Source organism: Balearica regulorum, chromosome 15 (genome assembly GCF_011004875.1).
Source record: "Balearica regulorum gibbericeps isolate bBalReg1 chromosome 15, bBalReg1.pri, whole genome shotgun sequence".
NCBI classification, from domain to species: Eukaryota; Metazoa; Chordata; class Aves; order Gruiformes; family Gruidae; genus Balearica; species Balearica regulorum.
Window position 1 is genome coordinate 18,986,346 of NC_046198.1, and position 22,754 is coordinate 19,009,099.

At 35.6% G+C, this 22,754-nt stretch overlaps 1 protein-coding gene and 1 long non-coding RNA gene across 4 annotated transcripts in view; one reads left to right on the forward strand and one right to left on the reverse strand.

Annotated features, from left to right (window-relative positions):
- Positions 1-7,238, forward strand: part of LOC142604019 (uncharacterized) — a 67,025-nt gene extending 59,787 nt beyond the window's left edge. The window contains exon 5 of the long non-coding RNA XR_012837919.1: positions 6,591-7,238. This is a non-coding gene — a long non-coding RNA (uncharacterized LOC142604019). The remainder of the gene's footprint in view (positions 1-6,590) is intronic.
- Positions 7,239-7,672: 434 nt separating this feature from the next.
- The window catches only part of PARN (poly(A)-specific ribonuclease), a 62,331-nt gene continuing 47,249 nt past the window's right edge, over positions 7,673-22,754 (reverse strand). For all 3 annotated transcript variants that reach the window (XM_075767829.1, XM_075767831.1, XM_075767830.1), the window contains exons 22-24: positions 17,799-17,988; positions 11,321-11,514; positions 7,673-8,626 (exon numbers count right to left, since the gene is read on the reverse strand). In XM_075767829.1, coding sequence (XP_075623944.1) covers positions 8,574-8,626; positions 11,321-11,514; positions 17,799-17,988 — 437 coding nt within the window. In that variant the 3' untranslated portion in view covers positions 7,673-8,573. The remainder of the gene's footprint in view (positions 8,627-11,320; positions 11,515-17,798; positions 17,989-22,754) is intronic.

The following is a 22,754-nucleotide window of genomic DNA, read 5'->3' on the forward strand; positions in this document are numbered from 1 at the left end:
CACTTTTATCCTTTATTTTCTCAATCTAGTGTCACATTTAAATCTTCACTAGTCATTTCCTCATCAAAGGGCATCAACAAACACGGGCTACATGAGGTCTTATTTGCCCAAGCCTTTTCAGTTCTATTTAGAAATATTAAATGTGCAGACATATTCAAAATTCTAACATCTAATTAACTTCTCATCTTTACTGACATCCTTTGTCCATTTTCTTTTAGTATATTTTAAGATTTTTTAGTGTTTGTGTTAGCTTTTCAGCCTCCAAGGAAAAAACTCGTCTAGTTTTCTCCAGCTTTTAGAATGTTTGACAATGTATTGTTGTTCAGGCTGTTATACAAGCAGTTTAGCAGTGCCTCCAGCCTTGGCTTGCAGGAATTCCTTTGCATTGCTGGTAGCATGGCTGAACAGCCACATATTCGTTCCACAATCCTTTGCAGTACGTTAAAATAGTCATCATGCCAGATTATTAATTTTATGTTCCATTTCATGTAAATATTCTGCATGTGGTAATGGAGTGCTCTATCCGTTAATACACTGAGATTACACAGATTGCCTGAGTCATAAAACAGTCTGTGAGTGGTAAAGAGACTGCAATTTCAAAACACAGTGATAATTTCTGTTCTTGCAGAGGCAAACAAGCTGAAATCTATTTGCCAAAATGAGTAATGGAGATCTAAATACTGATTAGAGTTCACAAATCTGCCTTAGACTGTTTAAATTTGAAATTGTACTCTGTGTTCAGGAGTATTTTTATCCCAATAACTTATTCCTAAATATAAAGGAAATATACACAAGTAAAATTATATGTAGTGTAAACATTAAACATTTTTCAAAGACTTGTGAATACAGTAGTACAGCTGTGTTTATGTGTGTGTTTATTTTTCAGGAAAGTATTCAAGAACAAGACAGTATTTGATTTCTTCAACATGAGTGAGCATTTTAGTAAACAGAAATGGATGAGAATGTGGTAGCCATATTGGTGTTAAATTTGGTGTGCATTAGCTCAAACTGTAGAAATACACATGGGAAGGAAAGCAGGGAACTACCTTTATTTAAGAACATGGAATTCAGAATATATCACAACTCTTGTCTCATCTGAACTCCCATAGAAGCAAAACAGAAATTTCCAAATTCCTTATTTAAGCAAACAAAAAAAATTCAGCACTAGATTGAAAGCATCTACTGATAGAAAATCTTCTGTTCCACTAAAATACAATGGCCTGAGAGCATGTTTTGGCAAGACAGAGTAAGAAAGCCTGCTTTTTAAGATACTGGAATATGTGTATAAAAGCTTGTAGCTCTTGCTTGTAACACACATACCCTAAGATTACACAAAAGGAAACAGACATGTTCTCTTCTAAAAACACAGACTTGAGTTTGTGCATTCATCAGGTCTTTGAAAATTGTCAGACTATAACTGGAATCCTCTCATAACACTGCATCCTTTTTTTTTTGCCATGAAAAATAGTGCACTTTCCTCCGAGAAGTGCTATTTTCTACTGTTACTTATTAGGCTGATTTTATATGTTGGAGTGGTAATTTGAGAAGTATCTCTTTTACAGATTCCTTCCAAGGTGAAAAAATAGCTTCACCTTGCTAACCTTAGAGTACTACTAGCATGGAAATATATTAAATTGAGCATCATTCTATTCTTCAGTCTTTTTATATACCCAAACAGTTTCTTAAAGCTTGTAGCTGCTATTTTAAGGTTTTTTTAGCATAAGCTACATTTAATTTATATTTTAGTATGAACTAATACTCATACTCAAGCAGCATATCACTACTGTCATTGCAAGTGTTTAAAAACTTGCAGAGTAGTTGTAAGGAAAATAAGTATTTGTTAAAACTGTAACTTTTATGAAATATATGAAAATTTGAAAATACTGTTCCATATTTAGTTTATATTTAGTCTAATTCTTCTTGCTCTTTCCTCAAAAAAAAAAAGCAAGGCATAACAAGACTAAAGGGTACTAAACAAGTAATTCTGCCACTGAATCTCCATTTTACTTTAAGCACATCCTTTATCAGAGTATTATTCAACTAATGCAGTGTTCCTTTCTGTACACTTGGCTTTGTTTTTCAACAACAGGGCTATGTTTACATTTACATATAGTTTATAGACTAATAAAGTTCTAAACTGAAGGCCTTTAAATGGGAGCATGATAATAATATTTAGTGGTTTGTATCTGATGTACCACACAGATGCCACATTATGATAGGTTGGTGGTTTGCTGTGGTAGGATGGGGGGTGGGTGGTTGGTACTATTGCCTGCAGGCAAAGGTCAAAAATCTCCTGGACAGAACTGTTTTGCTGACATGCAAGGAGACAATGCACAGAAAAAAACCCAAACCATTATCCTGTTCAAACCTACTGAGCACTTACCTCAAATTTCATGGTAGGCATGTATTGGATGATCGATTAGATGGAAAATCCCTGTTCTTGGTCATTATTCTAACCAAAGGTGAGAATCTTAAGCATTTCCCCATTCATAATTGCAAATATACATTAGAAATTATTATTAAGATTTTATAAGCATGTCAGAACTCCTTAGAGTTGCACCCTCTAAGAAGCCAAAGAATTTACTTCAATTAAGAAACCTGATTGAGTACTGAAAATACAGTAATCTGTTTTAGGGGAATGGAATATAAGACATTTTAAGCAGCACCTCATTTACCTCCTAGAATTTACCAGCACAAACACTTCCCATTAACTTCTTCACAGACTAGTTATTTAATACCACCATAACTATTCCTTACTCTATTTTAGTAAACAATTACTTAGAAACCCCAGGCTAGTGTGGTACAATCTAGCAGAAAGGGTTATTAGTCTACATGCAAGGGGCTCTGGTGACATTGAGGTGAGGTTCTCTGGTAAATCTGCTCTTTGTAACATTGCATTATGATTGACAACAATATGTTCATCATAGCACCAGACAATCAAAATATTGTTTCCATTTCTAGCAGTTCCACACTATTGTAGTAAAAAGGTTCTATTGATAACTGGTAGCTTCTCAGCAGTACATTAGAAATATGGTAACTGAAATTAAATCCAGCATATGAGAGAATTAAAAGGGAAGGCTGAAATGTAGACTTTTTCCAAGTAATATGGAAGGCCAATTTAAATTATTGTGGAATTGTTAGCAAATATGTAGCGGTTATTTATTGCAAATGTGGCAGGCAACTTCTCCTAATGTAAGAATTTGAAATGGCAGATGTACAGACATAAACACTGTACATGCTTGGAGCAGACTTATTTTTGAAGAATAAGCAGCAGCCCACAATGAAGTCATCTAACTTCTAATTAAAAAAAAAAAAAGATAACTGAGTGTATACACTAACTGAACATGTTCAGTCTTCCTTGAACATTCTAAGTTTAAAACCACATTTGAAAAAGACAGAGTTATTCAAGTTAAAAGCTAATATATATGTGTACATATGTATGTGACAGACTCATTACTGAGACAAAATTATTCACAAAGTCCTTAGAATCAAACAAAATAGCTGTTCTTAACACATTAATGGTACAGGTTTTTTGAGGCTTATAAGAAATTGTCAACTTCAAAGGCTGAATTTGAAGTAATTAGCTTTAATACAACTGTATACTCAGTCATTTGACGGGTTGTAAACAGATCATAATTAGGATGCAGGTGGCTTGGCACAGCCACAACCTCTGGATTTTCACATTCAACTGCATACTAATACCCATCACATCATATAGGGTCACTCTGGTGATAACCCAGAAAATTGTTTGCAAGAACTTGCAGACTATAGATTGCTCATGTACAAAGACAACTATTGGTCATTTTTAAGAAGTTAATATAAGGGCAGGAAATTGAACTTTTCACAGTTAGGCCGAATGTTTTCTATATTGCATTTATGAATAGACGCATTCCATATGAGTTTGTCTTGAGCTGGGACTAACCCATGATCTGCTACAGTGCTTATGGAAGTACATGGATGCCAATAATTACACTACTGGAAAAAATATTTTTTAAAGGATCTTCATGCACACTTATTAAAGCAAAAAGAACATCTTAATTACAAGTACAATGACCCTATAAATCCCAGCCTAACCTACCATTTATTGTTCCTCAATCAATGAAAGTGTGGCAGTATTTCTGTAAAGCACACAGGTAATGATAGTTTAGATTAAGTTTAAAGCTACAATACAGAAAAGTGTTTATTCATTTACTAAACAATGTGGAGTAACTTGAGGAATCTTCTTCAACATACACATCTGGTCAGCTGGCAATAGTCTAAAGACTTCAGAGACCAAGAACTTCTGAATATCAGGAATATTCTTGTGTATGCGCTTAGGCTCAGTTGCAGAGGACATTTTTTTCTGCGTTATGTTTAACATGATTTGAAGATACAAAACATGTTCAGAGTACCAGACATTTTTCCAGGCATCATGACTCAAAGGTTTAAAGAAAGAAGGAGTTAGAACATTTTTTTTCCCCCCAAATTACCGGAAGTTTTAGCTTTCTACCCTTCTCTCAGTTTTTCCACTGGATGGATAGTTAAACTTTGTCCTCCATCTATATCATTTGAAGCCTTTAGCTTTTTACTCCAAACCATAAGCTCAAAACTGAGACCAATAATAGGCTATAGCACTCACAGGGATCTTAATTTTACATGGGGTAGTTCATTCTCCCATAGTCTTCACTCTCTTATCTGTCCCTGTTCAAACCCATGCTACAGGGACATTCGCACTCCTCTGTTTTACTCTACACAATCACCTTTTCCTCCATATATCTGGCCTACCAGCAACTTCCTATAGCCCATGCTGTCAGTTCTGTGCATTGACACAAGTTAACGCTTCTCACCCATAAATGCTTGAGATGGATCTGAAAATTATTACTTTAAATATAGTTCGAACTTGCTCTCTGATGCAAACAATGAAGCACTCAATCACTATTGATAAATGATCATTGTCAAGTTTGAGTTTCAGTCATATAAACACATTCTTACTCCTCTGAAGACACAGGATTTCAGTCTACCTACCTCATTTGCCCACTGAGAAAGACCTCTCTGTGTTTCTCCACACCACTTCTTCCGACTGTCTCACATTCAGGTTTACACTCCCAAGTTCTCCTCTCTTCTCCTGAACGTTATTCACAAAATTCCCTCATTTTCTCAAGGAAACTCCTGATGTTCTTCAACCCCTACTTGCAGCACTTCTATATATTGCTGTTTGTTGCTTCTAATATCTTCCTCAGCATTCCTGCCACCCAACTCTCACACAGCTTCCAACTCCCTCCCCCTCACAGCCAACAGTGAGGAAGAGGCCACCTATAACCTCACCACAAGCAAGGACAACCTTCCACAGGGCACCCACAGTTACAGTAAAGCCCCTTGCTATTTGCTGAAGAAAATCTTTCACTTCAGTACTACTCTGACAGCAAGGTACTGCTGGCTGTTTCACACAGTCGGGAGGCAGAAATTACCTTATGGGGCTGCCGCACACGGCTCACCTTATCCTGGCTCCACCTCAGTCCGGCCCCAGCCCGCCACCCCGCGGCGGGGAGGGGAGCTGCGTCACCACCTCCCACCCGGTCCTGAGGGGAGAGGGGAGGCCGCGCCGCGCCGCCTCCCATCCGCCAACAAAACGATCAAAAGGGACAGAAGAAGGTCCTCCTGCCCAGAGCTGGCTTGGGCTTGAACAGGTGCAAATGTGCAGGACACTGAACTAGGTGTAGCTATCGCTGCTCCTCCAAATAGAAAGCAAAACAATAGCTCTAAAATTGAACAGATACGTGAGTCACCTCCCCCCGCCCCTGGCAGAAAAAGGGAATGAAGGGGGGAAAAAAAAAAAAAAGGTAAATTCAAAAATTAATTAAATCAAAGTATTACACAGATGGATCTGACTTTTTACAAAACATGGCCTCTCAGCAACTTACCAGCTATCCCAGCTCCACAATGAAGGAGCAAGACCAATGCCTCGCCATACTTCTGGTGTCAAGTAATGGTACAGAAAACCCCTGGAGATCAAGACCCAGGAATCTCTGCAGCCACAAAGACTAGTGATGACAGCTTTGTTCTTCAGAAACAAATGCAGTAAAGATCTAAATTCTCTGCAATATTCTAAACATACATTAGGAAACAAATGTGGAGCTAATTTAAGAAGCTATGTTCTTTCCCTTCTAGAATTAATGATTTCACTTAAAGGGAAGTATACCAAACCCCACACAATAACGAGGTTTGATGTGGTATCAGTGGGGCCAGTTCCTTCTTAGGGCACCACCTCTCTCTGACCCCTAACACTTCTCTACCCAAACTCAGCATTAGAAATACTACAGCCCCACATCCAGTCCCATTTTATTAACTTACCTATGTGTTAACAAGTAAAATCAAACACATATAAGGACTAGAAAATGGAAGAATGCTATTTTCTTAAGAGGTATTACAGGTCAAGATACATAACATTCTGCTCCTCAAAAATGACAATTTGGGAGGGGACGAGGGTAGAAATAGCAGGAGTATCTATTAACCTTTGTAGTTTAGAGAAGGATATACATGGCCTACTCCAAAGAAACAAGTTTTTAAGGGATTGTATTGCAATGCAATTAAGACTTACATTTTCACTGCAGGTATGTAAAGTGTTGCTGTTCAAGAGTGAAGTCAGTACCATAAACATCCTAATGGCCTCCAAGTAAAGACTCCAGGTATATTCTTTGCAACAGTACATGGCTCTATAGCTCTTGAGCAGAGACTTCCTTGCCTCAACCTGTACTTCTGAGAATCCCTTTATATGCTTTTGCATCTTTTGACATCGTGACTCTAAGCTCCCTCCCAAATCATGTTATGCCAGTTCTTTAGGATATATAAGTTAATATCACCACACCCCCCCAGCATTTGGCTAGAACACCATATAAGTTACCTGAATCATTTCCATAAGAGATTAATACTTTATACAATTTCTCTTTAATTGTTGCATATATTCTCAGAACTAAATTTGCAGTTTCTTTGTAGGTTTGGATACTCAAGATAAAAGTGACTGAAGTATTTAGTCCTAAGGTCATGAGTCTCAGAGAAGAAAAGTCTCTGGATCCTTGAGAGCAGAAGAGTTCAGTTACTAATTTCCCCTTGTATCACTAATAACACTGTCTTCTTTCCCACATTTTAATGTAAGAATGTGATGATATGGCTGCTATTAAAAAACCCAACAACTTAATTACACCAATTCTGGCAGTATTCCAAGTTTATAAATAAAATGTTTCACATTTAATGTCTTTAAATTATGTTCCCCTTTGCAATGCAAGTTCAAGATAGCTCTCACAATCATTTAAAACCCCACAAATTTTGGCATACCTTCCAACAGGTTATTGCACTGTTTAAATGACAGTGGTTCCCACTCTAATGTAAATGCAATCTGATGAAGCCTTCATAAGAGTCCACTCTTCCACAGCAATGGTTTTAAACTCACTGATTTGCAGAAAACTCTTTTTTTGTTTTTTCCCTGCTCCAAGGGAAACACAGAGCGATTTAAATCTTATGACAATAGGCTTGCTTTTCTTGGTTACATTTCATAAATATCTTAACAGTAGTCCATGGACCAAAAGGGTCTGCTAATCACAGGCTGACAAAAAAATTGTTTTATTATGGAAAAAAAAAAAAAGAGTTCACTAAAAACGTTTCATTATTCAGAAGCTAATAAATAAAAACAAACCAGTTCCTAAGAAAATGTCTTTAATTTTCATTTTATGGAAATACATCTTTTGGTTTTATTTCCATGATACAAAAATGTTAAATATCAAACATTTGCTGAAATCTACCAATGCAGATCCTTTTTTAAACAAATAAAGGCTGGTACAGTTAGCAGGTTTGTCACAGGTACCAAAAAACATTTTTACAAAAACCCCACAAGCTGGGGAAGAAGGAGGGAAGAAACAGATCAAGACTTAAGAGTGAAGAGTGAAAACAGCAATTGATGTGAAAACAAAAAAAACCTACCTCCTAACAGGAAATTAATGTTTGAGAAACTTTTAAGTCACAGTTTTTTAAAGGACAAGGTATGTGTAAAGTTGATATTTAGATGAATACTAGCTGCACAGGGGATAGGGGGGTAGAGAAGAGAAAACTAAAAAAAGATTTCTGGATAAAGTAACTGGTAGAAAGCAATATACGAAACTGCCGTTCTACCTGTTTCAAGAATGCTGACAGCATACTGATATTGCCTGAAAAAATAGCTGAAGATTGGGGGATTTGTGGTAACTCCCCTCAAGCACAGGAAACAGCCTAGCATGGAATCACAGAGTGCCAGTTCTTTTTGTACATTTCATTGCAGGCATGCCAAAGTAGGTGACCAAAATACATTTAGTCTTGCTTCTTACATCTAACAACATTTACGACAGCAAGGATTTCACATGATCAACAATGAATCATATACTAGTTAATATACACACAAGTAAAATTGACAGTGATTGTTCAATAAACAGTTTAAAATAATTAAACTGATTTTCAGGACACATACTGCTTTGTTAACACCACTTTATTTAAATAAAGTATGGCTTCCAAGAGGTGTATTCTCGCAACTGCTTTCAATCAATTCCACTTGTTAAGGCAGTTGTTTCCTACCATGTTTCAGGGACTTCAAAAATTCCAGTGGAACTAGTTGTGAGGCTTCCTAAAAGACAGCATCATAGAACAATATATTAAAGACTTCAATATAAAACACTGAAAGGACTAAAAGTTAAATCAAGAATCTTTTTATTCTTTTAGAGCATACAAAGACATATTTTCTCCTCTAGAGTGAGGCTCTAGATACGTTACTGGCAAGTCAATATTTAGAAAGGGAAACCAAGAGACTGTTATGAGTAGGCACTTAAAAAAAAAGTTAATGTCAAGTTTCTTTCCCAAATGATAAATATATTTTTCAATTAATGAATATTTTTAATCCAAGTAATTTTGGTTTTGCAATAACTGGGATGATAAAGTTAAATAATACTATTTTACCAAGTGTACTTGCAGTTATTCTTGTTTAAGGCAGTTATGACACTGAAGAATATTTCCAGCCCAAATTAATTGGAGAAGAAAGATGAATCATACTGAGAACATGTATTTCCATAATGCCAAAAACAGAGCATGAATTTTACACTTGGAATTACAGTAGACAGTCTCGTCATTTTGCATATGCTTGTGTGGCCCAATTGCCCTATTGAACTACAACAAAAAGGAATTTTCCAAGCACAGCTTATGAATCAGCTCAAAAAGATTTTACTCTACCAAATCAGGAGAAAGGATGCTTGGCATACAGTGCAACTTTCTGGATAAAAGTGGCTAGAGCAGATATTAAAAGAAAGTTTTGACTATTAATATTTGAATATACTTCAATACAGGCAGTGCTCCAGGTGACCAATAATTAAGATATGACTTAATTTTTTAATATAGTCTAAACTATTTCTGCAAGAAATTTCTGAAATAGAATCAACAATAGAGTAATAAAAATCAAATCTTTTAAGGTTTAAATTCATGTCACTTAAGGTTATTTATTTGTTTTTTTTTGTTTTAGTACAGGCTTCAATAACTCACACAACATAGCAAAAATATCAGTTGAAACACAGTCATCTGATTTTCACCTGCCTGTGTTTAGTCAGACCTACAGTTCAAAGTACTTTGGGTAGAAAATATGTAGGTATTAAAGTCTGCAAAAACCCCCTTACATCAACCCTAGGTGAAAAGTCCTCAACCAAATAAAGAACAATAAAGGCTATTGCTACAAACACCACACAGAACATTGCATATACTAATGCATACATCAAAACAGTTTTTCGAAGAAAGAAAAAGATTATTTGGGTTGATAATTTGTATTAAAACCAGTATTGATTTTTCAAGCATTACATTGCAAGTTCTAAATCAGATTTAAAAAAAAAGACTTATAAAATATGTAACAGAAGAAAAAAAATTATCACTTGGGCAAATCTACAATTTGACACTTTTACAACAAAAACCCAACTATTTCTCCTACTTTTCAAAATCTGCATCTCCTGAAAGTGAGATTCCTCAAGCTTCAACAACTAGCAGTCCATGAAATGTGAATGATCTGCTCACAGTCCAGTAAGCCTTTCAAGTAAGCAAAGGCTTACTCAGAGCATGTGGTACACTGCAAGAACTGTTATGGGTGACTATGATCCACCCGTCTAAAATGTTTGGAAGGGATTTTCAACACACTCGCTTTTCATCACCATCTTGCCAAGCGTTACCAGAAAAAGCCCCACAACTGATTCATAAATGCAAAGCACCAAGAAAGCTAAAGGGCCTAAGTTTAAAAGTCTGGTAGATCAGCACCTGTCTGGCAGCTTACTCCTTTATTGAGTTGTCTCAAAGTCAACACATTCTCAGGAAATGTTCTAGAGAGGAAAGGGTTTCAGTAGAGGTGCAGCCTACTTATTTATACCAGGGAATCTAAAACAGCAGTCTGACTAGGTCAAACTGCACTCAACCTAAAACAGCACTGTGGCAAGAGGTATGCCAGAGGAATGCTGAGGTGCAAGCAGGTAGACTGTCAAAGTTTTGGCTTAATTGTAGATGTAAAGAACATTCTGACCAGACTGAGAAATTCCATTGTTTTCTCAACTTACAGAAATATCTTATCTCACAAATAACTGTAAATAAGGGATGTTAGTGCAATATTATCAGGATATATAGTCTTAAAGTGCTAAATAAAAGGGTATATATAGTAGCTTTCAGGGCAGCTGGTAGGTTTATTAAAACTGGACTAATTTGCAAGCAACAGAGGTTGTCTAATGACACACATCTGGCAGGTCAAGCTATGTGCATTCAATTATGCCATGACTCCATTCAATCAAGCTTAAGGGAAAATGTCCACATTAAGTTAACCTTACATTTCATGATAAAGTATTGGATTAATAGGGAAATCTACTCTAGAATCCTACTTCTACAATTCCTTCAGTTTTGCTTACAATGTGCAAAACATATTGGGTAACCTTAACTAGAAAGTCACATTAAAAAAAAAGTGATTAAGAATAGCTAAAAATATTCAGAGAGCTTTATTTTAAGAAAGCAAGCAAGCAAAATATCAACTATAACCTGCTTCCTTTAGTTGGTCTCAGGTGGGGTTTTGTTATTGTTATTTGTTTGTGTGGGGGTTTTTTTGTTGGGTTTTTTTAGTTCGTTTTTTGGTGGTGGTGGTTTTATTTTTACAATTTTTGTATGATGCAATAACTTATAGCAGTGACTTATTACATTACACACATAGAAGTCCAGAAAAAAGACATTCAAGAAAACAACTTCAGTTCTGTTCAGGCCTACGGTAGTTCCAAACAGAACAGAAAAACATATGCACAAACATTGCACTGACCTGCTGGAACTTGTTCTGTCTTCATCTTTTTGAACTTTTTGGCTCTCTTCTTACCATCTGGAAGGGACTCTGCACAAGAGTCAGTCTGATCATATCCTGGATCTTGCCCTTCTCCCTCTTCCATATCATCAGAACCAGTTTCTTCCTGAATAGGACTCATGCTTCTCTTTCCCACTGTACTGGTACCTGTAAAACTGAATGTAGAAGAAATATGAACAAGCCAAGAATAACTATTACATAGGTACTAGCTGTTGTACATCTATTAAATGCTTATTAAGGTAGTAGCATAAACTGTAATAAGTGGTGTACCATGAAATTACATTATCTGGTAGATCTGATAAAACTCCATAAATTTGGGATCTAATCCAATCTTAAGTAGATGAAGGTATTCATTCTTTGTACTATACATATCTCAGCCTTAGCTGCTATTTTGATGATATCACTCAACTCAAATGTCATTAAAGCTCTTTATCTATCCCTGCTTAATTTTAATTTTTATTCTCTTAGTTATGAAAGCTCTTGTAAAGCATGCTCAGTGGACACTAACTTACATACAACTGTTAGCCTCAAACACATATCTTGATATTGAAGGACTCTACATGCTAACTTCATCCTCTCTCCTGGAATTATATGCAGTTTTACAAGCATTTCCATTATATAAATGTAGAGAAAACCATTAACCTTCATATAATAAACTTTAAATCAGGCCTTAAAGTGAAGAGTCCTACCATCCAATGGGCTGGTAAAATAAAAAGCACAAAAATTTGCACAGTATTTGAATGAAGCCTGACTAATACAGTATGAAGATGAACTTAGACCTCCATTTCATTCAGAATACACTGAAATAACACTGCATAGATTTTCATTCAACTGGAAGGTATTAGGTTTCCTTGAAAGACAAATGCCAATATCAAAATCAAATTAGCATAAGAAAGAATGCAGTAGCAAAGCTAATTAAAAAAACAGCTCCTATTACAAACTTCTAGATATGTCAATACCAGCTACTTAAATGTCTATTTTAATGCTCTTTTAGAACAACCAATTAAAAAAAAGGTAGTTTTATACTTACAAATCATTAGTTTTTCATTAAGAACTACACAAAATGTCTGTATGCATCTAAGCCATATTCTACTCTTTTATCTAAATAAAACTTAATACCAAGTTACAGAACAAAGCTTTACAAGCTATTTTGTTTTTTCTTTTTAATCAATAATAGCAGGGAATGATCGTGTTTTAGTAAGGTTTCAGCTAAAGGACTGTTAAATTTGGCTGTATAGTTTTGGCTTTGAAATGGAATTTTTTCAGCTGAATATTTTGCAATTTAAAACACACTCTTTCTGGGATGTCCAAAAGCAATAAACAAACATGAAACATATGATTACGCCTCATGCTCTTACTTCCACTTTAGGAACATAAACACCATTTACTATGATGAACAGCTGACTTGTCCTCCAAACATTCACACATAGAAGGCCTTCTTGCATCATTTCTTACAAAGCGTCATTTCAAGTCATACTGCAATTATTATCAATAGAAGGATACAAACCAAAAAGCTGGATAGAACATATCCTACATACACATTTCAACATTGTAAACCAGGCAAAAACTAGGTTTGGAAAGAAAAAAGGTCTAGCGAAGAAAAAGCATTTAGAAAATGAAAAACTACTATATATCTTTTTTAAAACATTGTTTAGAAAAGTCTGTAAGAATTCTACTTTTGGGAAAGATATTCTGATAAATACATAAGAAAGAAAAAACTCAGGGGTCCTAAGCTACGATCCCAGGATATCTTAGATTATGAACACTTGGCTCTTAGAAGGGAACTTGCACTCACTGTAGTAAGAAGCTCCCTTTTTGAAAGGTCTTATGGCTGAATTTAATTTTTTTCAACTCAAAATCTTGAGAAGTTATTGTAAATAAAGAGAAACAAGTTCTTGACCTTCAGTGTACATTTAGCTGTGTACCAAAGTACAAAAACAAAAAAAAAAATTAGGCCATATGTTCTTCCTGCAAATACCTTAAGGGGAAAAAAAACCACCACCAAAAAACCAGCAACACAAAATACAAAAGATATATATATATATATTTTATAGTCAAGAACTGTTGACTTCTTGCTTTCTCCAAAAATACTAATTTTATTCTACATTCATTCATTGATGGCATGGGTTCTAGATGGCTAAGGGTTGGGGTTTTTTGTGTGTCTTACTCTTCTTTGACCTAAAATAAGACCCAAGGACTACAGCAACGTTATTTATTCACTTAGCAATAGTAGCTAATCAATACAGTTGCATATACAAGGTAGAGCACTACTCAGAGCAAAGGTTAGTTTTCTAATTATACCAGCTATTTTGGAATATGTCCATATTTCCATCTCAATTTCCTCTGTTGAGAAACAACTAAACAAAGTGGAAGAACTGTACAAACCAATAGCTATCAGTAATCGTTCAATTCAGATATACTTGTTTAGGATCCTCAACTATTCTGATATCTGAACCATTTAGAAAGCGAGACTTGTATCATCCATTAACAAATGTAGCACTTAGGTTTCAAAACACACAAGTTATCCAGGCAAGTAAATTTCATTTAAACAAAAACGTATTTTTTCTTGCCACTTTGAACAAGGTTGGGGGTGGGGGGGGGGGGGGGGGGGGGGGGGAGTAGTTACTGACCCGTTATAAAATTCAGTCATTTCAGCTTAAGAGCAGGTGAAATCTCCTAACAGTAGAATACTGGAATACTATAATAATTTGATTGCAATATGTATTATCCATACCTTTAATGACTCAGCTTTTCCCAATTCTTATCCTTTATTTAGTAATAAATCACTATAAACAACCATTTCCATAAAAAGTAAAATCAGCAGCAGAAATACAGGAGCATTTAAAAAAATGAATCAAACTATCTTCAGCAAAAATAAAGACATTCCAGGAAGTGGTGCTACAAACAGCACCCTGACTTGACAGAAGATGCAGCATTCCTGGTTTCAGCTAGAAAACTTGTAAGGCAAAATCATGTATCACTTTCCTGTACTTCATACTACTGTAAGTCTTTTGCCATTGTACATAGAACATACCCTATTTGATTTTTCATGCTATGGTTTAACACTACTTTGCTAAGGAAAAGATCTTAAACCTATGCATTGAACAGTCATGGCAGAGCTGGCAGGCAGTTATTTGCTAAGCAAAACATAGCTGGTACTGCACAAGAGGCCATCGGTTTCAAAAATGCATTCTGAATAATGAATGGCTTTAGAAGAGGGGATCCTATTAACTACTGGAAGTTTTGTCAAATGCATCAGTTTTTCTTCTACTTCTTCAACTGACATTAATAATCAGGCATATCTCCATTAAAATCAATTGTGATATCTAACCGTAGTAGTAAATTATATGCACATGGTATATGTTAATCATAAGTTATTTTACCTTGTGACTGCTATTAGTACTATTACACTACATTTTCTGAAGAGTAGTTCCTCTATAATGTGGGACTATAGCTTTTTTAAGTAAGACAGAAACTAAAGAACCTTTGCTAAATACTTTCAATGTCTTAAATTGACAAAAGTTCCTTATAATAAATACCCAACAACTTCATTACTGAATGAAAAAGTAGCCAGGATATATTGTCACTGTGGAGAGGAACAGCTATTCTGCAGCTGTGCTCCCTGGCAGAAACTGATGCAGTAAGCTTATTAAATAATAAATAAATAAAGGATGTAGTAACATGAAGCTATTATAAGAGATCAGCTGCTAGATACATCACAGTATTGAGTGCTCAACTATATATGGTTCAAATTAATCTGGACAAATATATACACATCTACAAGCACGCACATATTTGTCCTGATTCATTCATATAAATATTTGTATTATTTTTGAGGTATCTTTGTCTGGAAACAAACGGAACACGTTCATCCTGAGTGAACTGGAAGACCACAAGGTTTTCAGTTCTGTGTTATACCTAACTAGATGACACTTGAAACATTTACAAAAGATTAGCTGACAGGAGAACACAATCTAACTAGTAACAAATAAAAATAAAATTAAGAAAAACATGACAAAAGACCTGCATGAAAGGGAACTTGGGACAGAGCCGAATCACTTTATTTGTAGAATAATGAGAGAAGAAAAATTCATGTAACATCAATTACGAAAGAAGTTCTATCAACAAAATAAAGGCTGCTATCCAAGGCTATCAAAGTGTTGCTCATCTAAAACCAAGGCTGCCTCTTGTGGAATTTTACAACACTAGAAAAAATGGATTAAAAATTCTCAAGGAGATTAAGTGCTTAGGCATACAACTCATTGCAGTGTACCATAGTTTTAAGGAAAGAATTTACTGAAAATTTTATTCAGCAATTTTCCAAATAATACATTTGCAGTAGTTCTCAAAATTCTTTGCGAGATAACAACAAATCAACTTTACACATTTATTGTTTTCCAAAGTGTATGTTAAAAGAATTAGTTGCTGTGCTGGTTTTGGCTGAGATAGAGTTCATTTTCTTCATAGTAGCTAGTACGAGGCTATGTTTTGGATTTGTCCTGAAAACAGTGTTGATAGTATTGACATGTTTTCATTATTGTTTAGCAGTGTTTACACAGCATCGAGGCCTTTTCTGCTTCTCACACCACCCCGCCAGCAAGCAGGCTGTGAGTGCACAAGAAGCTGAGAAGGGGACACAGCCAGGACAACTGATCCCAACTGACCAAAGGGATATTCCATACCATATGACATCATGCTCTGTTTATAACTGGGGAAGCTAGCTGGGAGGCAGGATCGCAGCCTGGAAACTAGCTGAGCATCAGTTTCGGGTGGTGAGCAATTGTGCTGTGCATCACTTGTTTTGTATATTCTTTTATCATGATTATTATAATCTTCCCTTTCTGTTCTATTAAACTGTCTTTATCTCAACCCACAGGTTTTACTTTTTGGGGTTTTTTTCCCCTTTCAATTTTCTCCCCCATCCCACTGGGGAGCAGGCGGAGTGAGCAAATGGCTGTGTGGTTGTTTTAGCTGCCTGCCAGGTTAAACCACAACCGTTGTGTATGGCTCAAACCGTAAGATGCAACTCTTACCATCTGCATAGAATCTGAGAGAAAACCCAACTTTCATTGAGGAGAGATACTTCCTCTAGTAGGACTTAGTATTTCATTGCAGTAGACTCAAGATGTGCTAAGTGTTTTCAGACTATTTAATACAGACTTAATTATAGACCTAAACCATAACCACATGTAAACTAGTGCCAGGACAATTTTTAGAGCTCCTCATCTCTTCATAGCATGCACTCCCAAGTTTTCCTAAGTACAACAGTTCAACTGAACTAGCTTCATTTGATAGGGATTTTATCATCGGGTTCCTCCATATGGTTTTTACGGATCAAACATGTCTCTAACACATTTAGAATACCCACCATGACAAAAGCCATGAAAATTTGACAGCTATCCAAAATACACACCTGCATTTAATTTTGCAAAATAGGCAAATCATAAGCTTATGTGAGAAGAACAGAACAAGTTTAGTATATTTGTTACATGACAGAAAACAGTTACAGGAAGATATAACAAGAGCTAGAACTTATAGCATTCCCAAGAAAGATAAAGCAGAAAAGACCTCAGTGTTCATTTTATGACCATCTCATTTGGTCTGACTAACTAGGAAAAAAACCCCCAAAACAAAAACCCAACAAAATACCCAAACCCACCACCTTACATGCAATTTATGTACTCCATTGAAACTTATTTTTATATAGAATTGATAGAATCTGGAGGGGGATGGGGGGGAAGAAAGAATGGTAATAACTTGATAGGTTATTTATATCATTATATTAACACTAGAAGACCCTTCCCATTCACAGCTACCCAGATGACTGAGACAGAAGCCTCCTGTTACAGTCATATCCATAACCTGTCATTAACATGAGAGGGTAAAAATGGAACAAGAAATACACACAGCAACATACTGTACCAGAATCAAAACTGGCATCTCCTGACTTAATTTTGTCCTTAAATAATGAACTAAAACCCTTTTCAAGTTTTACTCCAAAAACTTAAAGCCATGCAAGTATCACCATTTGCCTTCTGTTTCCAAAGCGTAAGGATGACCTCATCAGGACTGCTCAAGATGCTAATTTATACCTATCTCTGTGGATGTATTATCACAATGGAAAGTCCAAACCCAAAAGTAATTCTTTTATTTTGTTACAAGAAATGGTGCTGCTACATCAAGCTCAGGAACTGCAATTTGAGCTGCCCTCAGGATCCAAATACTTTAAAAATTTATCTAACCACATTTGTGACCAAATTCCCTCTGCTCCTTTACCTGTGATCTTGTGACAGCTGATGTAGCACTACTGAGTTATATGCAAAGAAATATGTACAGAAAAAAGTCACCTATTGGTTAAGAACTACTTGAACATTGATAGACTTCTAACATAAATACAATAAAAAAAATACAAGAGTTGGCAATGCAGAAAAAGTCTCACCTGTTAACACAGTAGTATCGACTCTGGGAAACGTAAGGTGTGCACTGAGTTTTTAACCGCTTTCTCTCCATCTCCTTCCAACTATCTTCTGTACATTTTCTCTTAGCCTGTTTTTCTTCATGTTTTTTCTCAACATATTCTGCATATGTCTGGATCCTATAACTTTCAGCATACCTGCTGGTGTTTACAGCTATGAGGAAGAAGAGTGATGTTATATACAAAACACTGTTAAATGACAGCATGCCCTCTCCTGAAAAAACTTATTTTGAAAAGCAGGAGGCAGTGAGCTATTTGTTCTGTTCATATAAACTACTGCTACTTCCATTGTTAGTGATTAGGGGAAAAAAAAAAGTAAAGTCATACTCTCCTAAATTCACATGGTATGTCTGAATTAGACAAATCAAACCTCTTCTCAGAGTCAGACTTCATACAAAAAGGGTTAAATCTACTTAAGACTTTTCTTTTAAATTAGAAACTACCAATTCTTCAGTAGTAACCCTCTTCCAGATTGCTTATTGGCAAGAAAAGATTTCCTGGATTTTTTCCCTTTTAGTCTCGTTACTTAACCCAGCAGGTTTATTTTGCATGTCTGCCAGGAAAAGATGACATTTGCAAAGCCTCTGCCAAAACTCTGATTGCTGTGAAACATAAGCTTATTTGAGCTGCATTTTTGGTTGCACAAGATACCCATGGAAGCAGCACTTAGCTAATATCCAGCTGTTCCATCCTTTACCTTTCTAATGTTTGACCATTTAACTAGAAAAAGACTGCAAGTTCAAGGTAGAAGGATTTCTGTCAGTGCAAAATTAGAGTAACTTCAAAAATAAAGAAAAAACTTTCACTGCCTTCACTCAGCAACAATTTACCAACACTCCTTCAAATCCCAGCATCTTCACAGCTCTCAGCCTTTAGTCTGCAAGCCAAGGTCTGGCTAGAAGCCATCACTATAACAGATGAATCAGCAAATTAAACTGTCAACTGGTGTCCTCTGCTGTTTTCAGCCTCACTGAAAGAAAGTGTTGTAAACCTACCAGTAAACCAGTTTAAATATTAAAAACAAACAAAACAAAACCAACCCAGATTGTTTTTCATATATTTGGGCTGCGCATTTTAAAATACCATAATTGTAGTGGAGACAAAATCCTGATTTTATTAGGTACTTCCAATCTTTTTGTAGAAATTTCAGATATGTACCCAACTTTCTGATTCTAGTTGAAATGCTATCATCGTGAATACAGATATTCTGTATTACCTCTAGCCCAAACATCACAATTCAGAAAAGGTAAGGAACATGGGTGGATTTGGTTTTTTCCTCTTTCAGAATAGATCAACTATTCTGCTTATTGGCTATGCTACTGTGAAATGAATTACCTACAATACCAGTCACAGCATATAGATGCTGCTGCTGCAAAGTCTTTCAAATGTATATAAAATTGGGCAACAGCTTTGTATATTTAATTTTAATCCCAAGAACAGATACCAGCAGTTATGATTAATAGCCTCATGAGATTGTTGCACTAACCAAAGACATACATACACATACCTCCTTTCACACCCCTTATACTTGTTTTGAATTGTGAAGTTACAGGATCTGGTTGTAAGAATTAGGAGTATATTTATTGCCCATGAAGTTATGGTGCAGGCATCATGAATGAATTAATAATGCCCACTGGAGTTACTGCATGCCAGCCGACATTCATCAGGGTAAAATTTGTTTAGTTAAACTCAAGCATGTTTTTACTTGCTAAAATCAAGCATGTAGTTACCATGGATCATCTGATGAATAGTGATTTGTTAAAACACAATAACCATTTCACATTATTTGTTTTGATATAAACTAAGAGCCAAAGTTATGGCTCTTTCATTTAATTCCCTGACAAACCTGGCCTGTATTTAAGGGGTGGGGGTGGGGAAATCATCCTTATGCAACATCCTTAAAATAACTCTGTGTAAGAGTCAATATTTTTGAACCAAGACAACTCTACTTTCCTGAAATAAGGCACGTACTTTATAGCAACCCATTCATATTAAACATATACACACAAATATATGCATATACATATACATTTAATATAAAAAAATTATATGCTGAATATATTACTTCATGCATTGAACAATTGAAATGAAGGCATATGGAGAATTCTGCAAAGTCACACAGATAAATCAATCTTGCATGGTCTTGAACCAAAGAGCAGCTCCCTGTAAAAGTTTAAAATACATTTTCTCTGATGCTTCTTTGATGCTGTCCATACTGCCAAATGAAGCAGTTACATCACTCTACATTGCCAACAGAAGAAATGCATTGCTAGAATGCTTTGTGAATTCTAAAAAACTAAAGAGAACTTAGGGGATTTATTTACTTATTTATTTAAATCCTAAGAGAAGACAAATCTTTCTGTGAGAAACCTGATCTAGTAACAAACACCACATGACTGCATTTCATTACACCAGTTGCAGCCATAAAGTTAAGTTTATGTCTTATAGCAGAATAATAATAATTGCACATTATTTTAGGAAAAACATTCCTAGAGAATGGCATCTTCCTAGAGGGCAAGCTGTTAAACAGGCTGCCTGATGTTGAGCAATCCAAGAAGAATGTATACAAAGATACTCTTTTCACCGAGTCCTTGCTTTTATGCAGAGCAAAATCCTGATAGATGGCCACTGACAATATTAAGTCTCTTAATAAATAGAGAAATATTTAAGTGAACTGTGTAGGTAAAAACCGCACAATATATAAATAAAATAAATACACAGAACTATACAGGTTAAGGTTGCAATACTAAACACTCAAATTTATGAAATACTAAAGTAAAAATTCACCTGTGAAGCCTCAAAGTGAGCTCTGTATAGATGCTGTGTTAGTCTTATCTGATCATGTACTACTTAAAACGCGGGACTGCTGCCTCAGTTGGATCGACAGTGTTCAATTAGTGAGTAGCTAATACAGAATTTTGTTTTATTCTCATTACTCATTGTATGGTTCCACAGCGTTATTTACTGACTTGAAGGGCTATTCATGCTCCATTTAAAAAATCAGAAGTTTGCATGTGCACTTTTTTCATCATGGCATTGTCCAGTGTTTCAAAGTAAAGCTCATGAGCTGAAGCAGCAGTACTATATGCCTATTTTATAAACAGAAAGGAGAAGTAAAGACTCAACATCCCAAATTAGAGTATATCTTTTAAATTAATCTAAACAGAATTAAATCATGCACTACACCAAGTATTCAATCACAGTTAGGTCCCTACACAGCAAATGTATTAACATATTCCCAGAGAAGTCATAAAATCAAAATTCTCCAAAAGAAACAGCATGTGATCATGTGGCCAAGGACTTTATCAATGCATAAACATAGTTCACCTATATTATGCTAAATATTAGTGAAATTGACATTGTAGTATTAATGGTTTTGGTTTTTTTAAAAAGCCTACATGCAGTTTTCAGACCTTTAAGCATACTGTTGCACACACAACTAATTAGTTGGACCAGAAATTTTAAAGGCATTTCTCCAGCCTCTCCCACTAGAATTATGAAAGTTACTGACAGTTGCTAGTGTTGACTCAATATAAAAACCATTGGGCACACTCTGTTGGCTTCTCTCAGAAAAGAGATACCTAAACTTGAGAGAATTCTCAATTAATTAGCCAACATTTCTGCTGATTTCTGCTCTTATCCTACCCTCTCCAATTTGCCTTTTTCCCCTTTCAGTCTCGTAGAGTGTGTCTTTATCTCATATTGGTCTTGCAATCTATCATAACACTAAACATTCTTCAATATTAAACTCACTGTTTCCTATCTTCTCTGGCAAGGCAGTATTTCTACCTCCTTTTTTAAATTGTTTGACTCTGCTACCATTAGGCATCAGTTTTCCCCAACTTAACAAAGCTGCATCTCATTATCCATTTCTGATTCTTTATTCCTTTTTATTTTTTTTCATGCAGGGTTGTCCTTTTCAAATGCATTTTACATTGGTGACAAATCAGTTTATTTTCAAACCTGGTCCAATCACAGCCTCTTTGCTCCATCTGAACACATAAACTAATTAGTTCCCAATCTCACCCCCATTCACTAGTTCCTTGGCCATCCCTTGCCTGAAACAAGGAAGCAGAGCTGGCAATGGGGCTGGAACCATGTGCTGGTCTATGTAGGCCTGCAAAAAAACCTTGTTGAAATGAAACCATGGTGCACCTCCAAAAGGATCAGAACACCTCAAACAAAAACATATGATAAAAAAATACTCCGGTACCATTAACTGTTTTTCTTAAAATAGTCTGGTTTGAAAGTCAAAATAAAGAACAGTGTAAAGAACAAGGACAGCACTGAGACAGCTTTTGCTCCCCCACCAGACTAAATGAACAGTTTTTAAAACTATGAGCAATCTTTAGGATTAGGAAGAAGGCAGGCTATACTGACTCCTACCAATAAATTACTGTATTTAGTTGTATTTTTAAATGGTTCTTCACTTGAGTAAGTCCATGTAGTACTCCAGAGTTAATTATGAATGGCACTTGTTCAAATACAGAAATATAGCGCAGATTCAGTCTCACAATCTTCGTGTTCTCTTCTCTCCCAGTACATACAGAGAATGAAATTTAAACTAGCTGGCTACTTTATTGTATTATTCAGTGATTTTCAAAATTATTTAGTGATTTTCAAAATTTTGCAGGCATGTAGAAGAATCCAGAAGACTACAAAACAAGTAGTCCTGTTTCTTTAGCAGGAAAGAAGTGATCCTGGGAATAACTACCCTACTACTACTATGCTACTCTTAGGCCTGACAAAAGAGTAATTTCAAAAAACAACTAAATGTAGTGGATTAGACCATTTTCTCAAGTTTGGTTAGGGAAAAAAGTTAGCTAAACTGTGTTACTTCTGACTGTTTGTAGGTAAGAAGGATTCAAAATCATTCGTATTTCAAGAGAAAAACTTGCATGTTTCCTTAAATCTTGCTTT